Consider the following 6,000-nt stretch of genomic DNA (forward strand, 5'->3'; position numbering starts at 1 on the left):
CCAATCACTTGCCCTACCGGGGCACTCTTCCCCAGTTATCTTCATGGCTAACTCCTTCACCTCCTTCAAGTTTTTGATCAAATGTCATCTTCTTAATGCTCCACTAACTGTAAATGAAAAATTGCAGTCCACCCATTTTGCCCCCAAGCCCTCTTTTTTTTTTTCTTAGTCACTGCTACCTCCACCTCCCAGGTTCAAGCAATTCTCCTTCCTCAGCCTCCTAAGTAGCTGGGATTATAGGCGTCCACCACCGCACCTGGCTAATTTTTGTATTTTTACGGAGTTTCATCCTGTTGGCCAGGCTGGTCTCAAACTCCTGACCTCAGGTGATCCGTCTGCCTCAGCCTCCCAAAGTGCTGGGATTACAGGTGTGAGCCACCATGCCCAGCCAACCCCCCAGCCCTCTTACTCTGCTCTATTTTTTCCATGGCACTTAATACCTTTTAACGTTCTATAGTATTTAATGTATTATGTTTATTGTTAATGGACTATCTCCCCACAAGGGCAGGGATTTCTGTGTACGCTGATCTATCCCAAGCATCTACATCCGGTGCATGATAGTTGCTCAATAAATATTTGTTGAATGAAAAAATGAAAAGCACTTCTCCTGGTTGGGCACAGTGGCTCATGCCTGTAATCCCAGCACTTTGGGAGGCCAAGGAGGTAGGATCACCTGAGGTCAGGAGTTCGAGACCAGCCTGGCCAACATGGCGAAACCCCATCTCTACTAAAAATACAAAAATTAGCCGGGCATGGTGGCACGCACCTGTAATCCCAGCTACTCGGGAGCCTGAGACAGGAGAATCGCTTGAACCCAGGAGAGGGAGGTTGCAGTGAGCCGAGATTGTGCCACTGCACTCCAATCTGGGCAACAAGGCAAGACTCCGTCTCAAAAAGAAAGAAAGAAAGAAAGAAAGAAAGAAAAGCACTTCTCCCAATTTTCCATTATATGACCATTGGTTTGTCTACTTGTTTTATTCCCTGTCTGTCCCACTGAGTCACAAGCTGCCTGAGGGTGGCACTGGGTCTGTGATACTCATCCTGTATCTTGAGTGCCTGGCTGGTGAATACTCAATGCACATTTGTTGAATAACTGGATACATGGCCGCCACCGACTCACCTGCTCCTCCCTCCCACCACTTCCTTATTTAGTACTCACCTGTGTTCAGCCCTGTCCTGACAAACACCTCTGCTCTCTCTTCTGTCGGGGGCTCCTGGAGTCCCCACAGGTTGGACACCATAGTACAGGCAACCAGGATCCATGATGTGCACTGGCAGGAGGAGAGGGGAACGCACAAGGAAGAGGAGATCGCTGGGAGTGTATGAGGTCCTGCCGGCACTATCCCTCTCCCCCAACCCGTGATAACCCAGTTACCTGTGCCTGTTGTGGGCCTGAGGGCAGGGGTAGGGGCAGAGATTTGGGAGCTGTCTGGGGCCCTGAAGGGAAAGGTCTATTGGTTACTTAAGGAGAGAGGAGGAAGAACAAGCCTTCATGCCCTGCTCCCCGCCTCAGTCCCCCTCATGCTCTCCTCCCCACTCCTCCCAGCATCAGTCCCTAGGGAGCCAACTCCACTCACTTGTCCTGAGCTGCCTGTGCCCTGCCTCTTGAGTCCAGGCCAAAGTAGATGGAATTAGGCATCATCTCCACAGTATTTAGGGCTGAAGACTGCTCAGAGGAGGAAGTGGGGAGAGGAGGGGGCCTTGGGCTGGGCTCTGGGCTCCTGGACACTCCTGGTCCCCCGAGGGCTGGGCTCAGCCCAGGTCTCTGAGTGGTGGCAGGGCCACTGAGTCCACCAAACATGGTCCTGGGCTTCGGCACGGGCTTAGGGGGCTGGGCTTGCGGGGCTGGGCTGGGGGATGGTTCCATGGCACTATCTGATTTGGGATCCAGGGAGCCCTCTTCGGTGCCTGTCTGCAGCAGGCGTAGAATGCGTTTCCGGTGCCCTGTGGCACTGATGCCCAACTGCTTCAGCTCCTCATGGCCCAGGCCCCGGGCTGCACCTGCTGTAGCCAGGCCATGCCGTCGGAACGTGTCTGCATACTGCTCCAGGTGCACCGTGGCCAGCCACACAGCGATGTCCAGGTCCTGAGGGGCAGCCATGGGGGCTCAGGCCATTGCTGGGGGGAGGGGCAGGGTGAAGGGAGGGCTCAGGCTGAGAATCCCCCTCCCTGCCCCAGAGTCTGAGGCCTGGACAGTGAGCACCAGCCTCCAATCTTCCTCCAAAGAAAGATGCTGAAAGGCCTGCGATCTGGAAGCAGAGCCATCCCAGAACAACAGCAATGGCTCTCTACTTAGGGAAGGGACTTCATTTGAAGTTAAGGAAACTGAGGCCCAGAGAGGGGAAGGGGCTTGCCCCAGGTTCACAGTAAGTCAGTGCTAGAGTTGGCCCCTCAGTTCCTGCCCACCCTGGGTCTGGGTCAAAGCTCTGCTCCTGCCTGACTGCACATCCAACTGAGTAAGCATGGGACAAGATGCTAGAATGCTGTGGGGCAGAGTGGGATAGGGAGATGCAGAGGAGGGGCCAATGATGTGGCCAATCAGCTCTGGAGTAAGGTGGGGAGAGGGGCAGCCTAGATAGGAGGAAGGAGGTGCAGACGCCCCCTCCCTCTTGTTTCCAGAGCCGATGTATGCAGGCCTGCCATCCTAATCCTGGTTGTTCCCAGTCCCTCCTCCCCTTCCACCTATTGTCTCTGCTCAGACTTCCTTCCTGTCCCTCCAGCCCTGGTCGCCTCCACATCCTGCCTGCTTTGGTCAGGCTGCCGGGAGAGCCCTAACCAGTCCTAATGTGTGGGGTCCCGGCCCTGGGTGGAGGCTAATTGAAGAATAAGGATGGGGATGGAGAACCAGGCCAGAGAGATGAGGCCTGACCTCTGGTCAGGGGTACTCCAGAGGCTTCTGGACTCTTTGCCCACCGGCAGCATGTTCACATGCTGTTCACCTGTGTGTGCACATGCCCTGTAGCGATTTGGCAGTGTGAAATGCCATCCCCCCACCTCTGCTTTCTCCAAGCCTTCCTTTTCTGAGCTTGCCTTTTCCCTGCTCATTCCCTTGGGCTCAGGTCTCTGTGCTCTGTCCCCCTTCCACCAGCCTGACCCCGACCCTGACCCTGGTCTATTTCATAGACCTGTCTCTAATTCTGTGGCCCCTGAGTTTTATCTCTGCCTTGTCACTGTCCCTGCCCCATTCCATCTCAACCTCTCAATTCTTCTTTGTCCCTCTCCTTGTCCCACCCTGTTTTGCTCTCTGTCATTAAGCTTGTCCTTGACTCAGTCTACAATTCTAACCAGATCTTGAGTTGTATCTGTGTCTCTGTCTGCCTGAGCCTGGGTTTCTGTCTTCCGCCTCGGCCTAGGCTCTCTCCCTGTTACTCTTGTGCTCTGTCGATGACCAGGACGCCCTCTCCGTCCCAGCATCACTGCTGGCCTCCCTCTGCCTCTCTCCAGCTGGGCCTCATTCCCAAGCCAGGGCCCGCGTGCTGAGCCTCGGGCCCTGACTCAGGGCCCGGTTTCCCGGTGACTCAGGCCGGGCTCGACAGCACGGGGCTGGGAGCTGAGGTGCTCGCGGGACAGGAGTGGCGGGGGCGGGGCGGGCAGTGGCGGGCAGCGCAGGCTGCGACGAGGGAGGGGGCGAGGAGGGATGAGGCAGAGGCCGGGCAGCAGGAGGGAGGGGCGGGTCTTGGCAGGGATGGGGAGGGCCGCCGGCGCCGAGGGGGCCTGGGAGCCCACGAAGGCCCTCGAGAAGGTGATGGGGAGGAGTCTGGGAAGCAGGGACCCGGGGGGCGCGGGGATCCTCACCTCACTACGCGGCCGCCGTCCGCTCGCGGGTGCCCGCCGCTCGTCCGAGGTTCTGGGTCCCGCCGCGCCGGCCCCGCCTCCCCTCTGCCCTCCCTCGACGGGCCCAGCCCCGCCCCGCCCGGCCGGTTCCCTCCGCGGGGCCCCGGCCACTCCTTGTGCAAGCGCAGGCCTCCAAAGGGTTTGGGCTTCTTGCCCAACCGCCGCGCTTATCTCCGAGTCTGCCCCCAGTCTGCCCTCTCGCAGGCCGAGAAAGGACCAGAACACGTTGGGACGAAGACAACCTCAGGGAGAGGGACAAAGAGGCAGAGACCGGGACGGAGATTGGGACGGAGGTAGAAACTGAGAAAGGGAGAGTGCCAGGGACGGCTTTGCATCCTCTCCGCTGCTCCCATGCCCTCCAGTCCTGCCAAAAGGGAGGAGGAAAGGTCGAGCCCTAATCCCCCAGGGCACCTCTCCCACGCCCAGAAGGGTGGCTGGACCCTGGCAACTAGTTTAGTGTGGGGACGGAAGCTGGACATCCAGAATTGAGACTTGGCCTGGGCAACAAGCGCAGAGGCCCAGCAGAGGGGTACCCGTCTGTTTCTCCCCACTTCCATCCCCAAGGGCCCGGCCTAGGTTCCTTCGAGGGATGAAGGTCCGCAAGGCACATCCCTACTTCCAAACCAAGGTTTGGGGCTGCCTTTTTGGGACAGGCGGACGCCCTGCAAGCTCAGTGACCAAGCAAGCAGCTGTTTCATTCATGGGAGAAGCCGCCCCTTCTCCCCAACTCCCACCCTAAAATTTCAGGGGGGATGCCGGGGAGGCCTGAGGAGGAATGGCCTTTCTCTCCTTCGCTAATCTTGCCGGAACCCCGGTCCTGGAGCCTGTCTCCCGGGGGCGGAGGCACTTCCCTCTCTGAGCAGGACCAGTGTTTGGGTTGGGGGGGGGGGGTGTTTGTGTGTGTGTGTGTGTGTATGTGTGTATGTGTTGGGGGTGGCGGGGGCGCTGGCCGGCTGTGTTTTCCTGTTTGTATGAGAGGAAGTTGGCTGTGAGTCAGCAGACACAGGAACTGTCAGTAGCTAGGGGAAGACCCCTGCCTCAGGGGAAGAAGAGGGGAGTGGGAGGAAGTGGTTCCCACCTCTTCCAGCTGCCTCAGCTAGGGGAGGGACTGTCATCTTCAGCCTACTGGAGCCCCACTTTCCCGGCCTTCCCTTTGAGAAAGAGAATTATAGTAATAAAATAATAATTGCAATAGCCATAATAAGGGCTACCAATTATTGAGAGCTGACCGTGCTCCAGGATCTATGTAAACATTGCTTTGCAAACTTTAATCCTCACAAATATCCCTACAAATAGGAAATTTTATCACCTCTATTTTACATATAAGGAGACAGGGAGCATTAAATAACTTGCTCAAGACTCTGCAGCTAGAAAATAGCCAACCCTCCAAGTCTATATCTATAACTACCATGCTCACCTACCACCCTGGACAGGACCCCTGCACCATGTCCTTTTTTTCGGATGGGCAACTGTGGTGGCAGTGAGAATGCTCCTCACAGATCTTACACTGTGAGGAGTGAAATTAACCAATGGCCCCAGCTGCTTCTCTCTGAAATCTAAGGCCAGCTTCCCACTGGGCTGCTCCCAGCCAGTGACAGAGCTCAGCAGAGATCCTAAGGCAGACCCATTCCTGGGAGATAGGGGACTCCTTTGACAGCTGACTTTGGATCAAGATTTCCCAATGGCTTTGCTGAACTTTCCTTTGACTGGTGTTTTAGGATGCTCCTCTCAACCTTTATTCCTTCTCTCTCTCCTTCACAGCTCTCCTAGCTCCAGGCTCCCTTCCTCTCTCACAGGCATCTCCCCTAGTCAAATCCTTGCATTCTGCCTTGGCAGCTTCTTCTTTAAGGGACTCAGACTAACCCAGCAAAATAAGGGAGCAGGAAAAGACAGTAAAGGGCACAGGGAGTTTTGAGGAATGGATGCCGGGGAGTTTGGGTCAGGGGCTAGATGCAAGAGTTCTGAAACTTTTTGTGCCATGTTCTCCTTTGGCAATACGGTAAAGTATGTGGCCTCATCTCAGAATAATATTTTAAAATGCATAAAATAAAATATATAGGATTACAAAGGAAACCAATTATGTTGTAATACACATATAAAACCGATGTGATATAGTAATATATGTGCTTATTTATTAATGCTTTAAATAAGATCTAGTGGTAGGTT

General features: G+C 55.5%; 1 protein-coding gene across 5 annotated transcripts in view; it reads right to left on the reverse strand.

Moving 5' to 3' along the window:
• The window catches only part of ARAP3 (ArfGAP with RhoGAP domain, ankyrin repeat and PH domain 3), a 28,517-nt gene extending 24,617 nt beyond the window's left edge, over positions 1-3,900 (reverse strand). For 3 of the 5 annotated variants that reach the window (XM_034960672.3, XM_034960671.3, XM_034960670.3), the window contains exons 1-4: positions 3,796-3,887; positions 1,578-2,118; positions 1,376-1,437; positions 1,160-1,271 (exon numbers count right to left, since the gene is read on the reverse strand). In XM_034960672.3, coding sequence (XP_034816563.2) covers positions 1,160-1,271; positions 1,376-1,437; positions 1,578-2,101 — 698 coding nt within the window. In that variant the 5' untranslated portion in view covers positions 2,102-2,118; positions 3,796-3,887. Of the gene's footprint in view, positions 1-1,159; positions 1,272-1,375; positions 1,438-1,577; positions 2,119-3,795 lie in introns of all 5 variants that reach the window. The other 2 variants (XM_063604641.1, XM_034960673.3) reach the window with 1 other exon arrangement.
• Between the last annotated feature and the right edge of the window lie 2,100 nt (positions 3,901-6,000).

The sequence above is a fragment of the Pan paniscus genome, chromosome 4 (genome assembly GCF_029289425.2).
Source record: "Pan paniscus chromosome 4, NHGRI_mPanPan1-v2.0_pri, whole genome shotgun sequence".
Classification (NCBI taxonomy): Eukaryota; Metazoa; Chordata; class Mammalia; order Primates; family Hominidae; genus Pan; species Pan paniscus.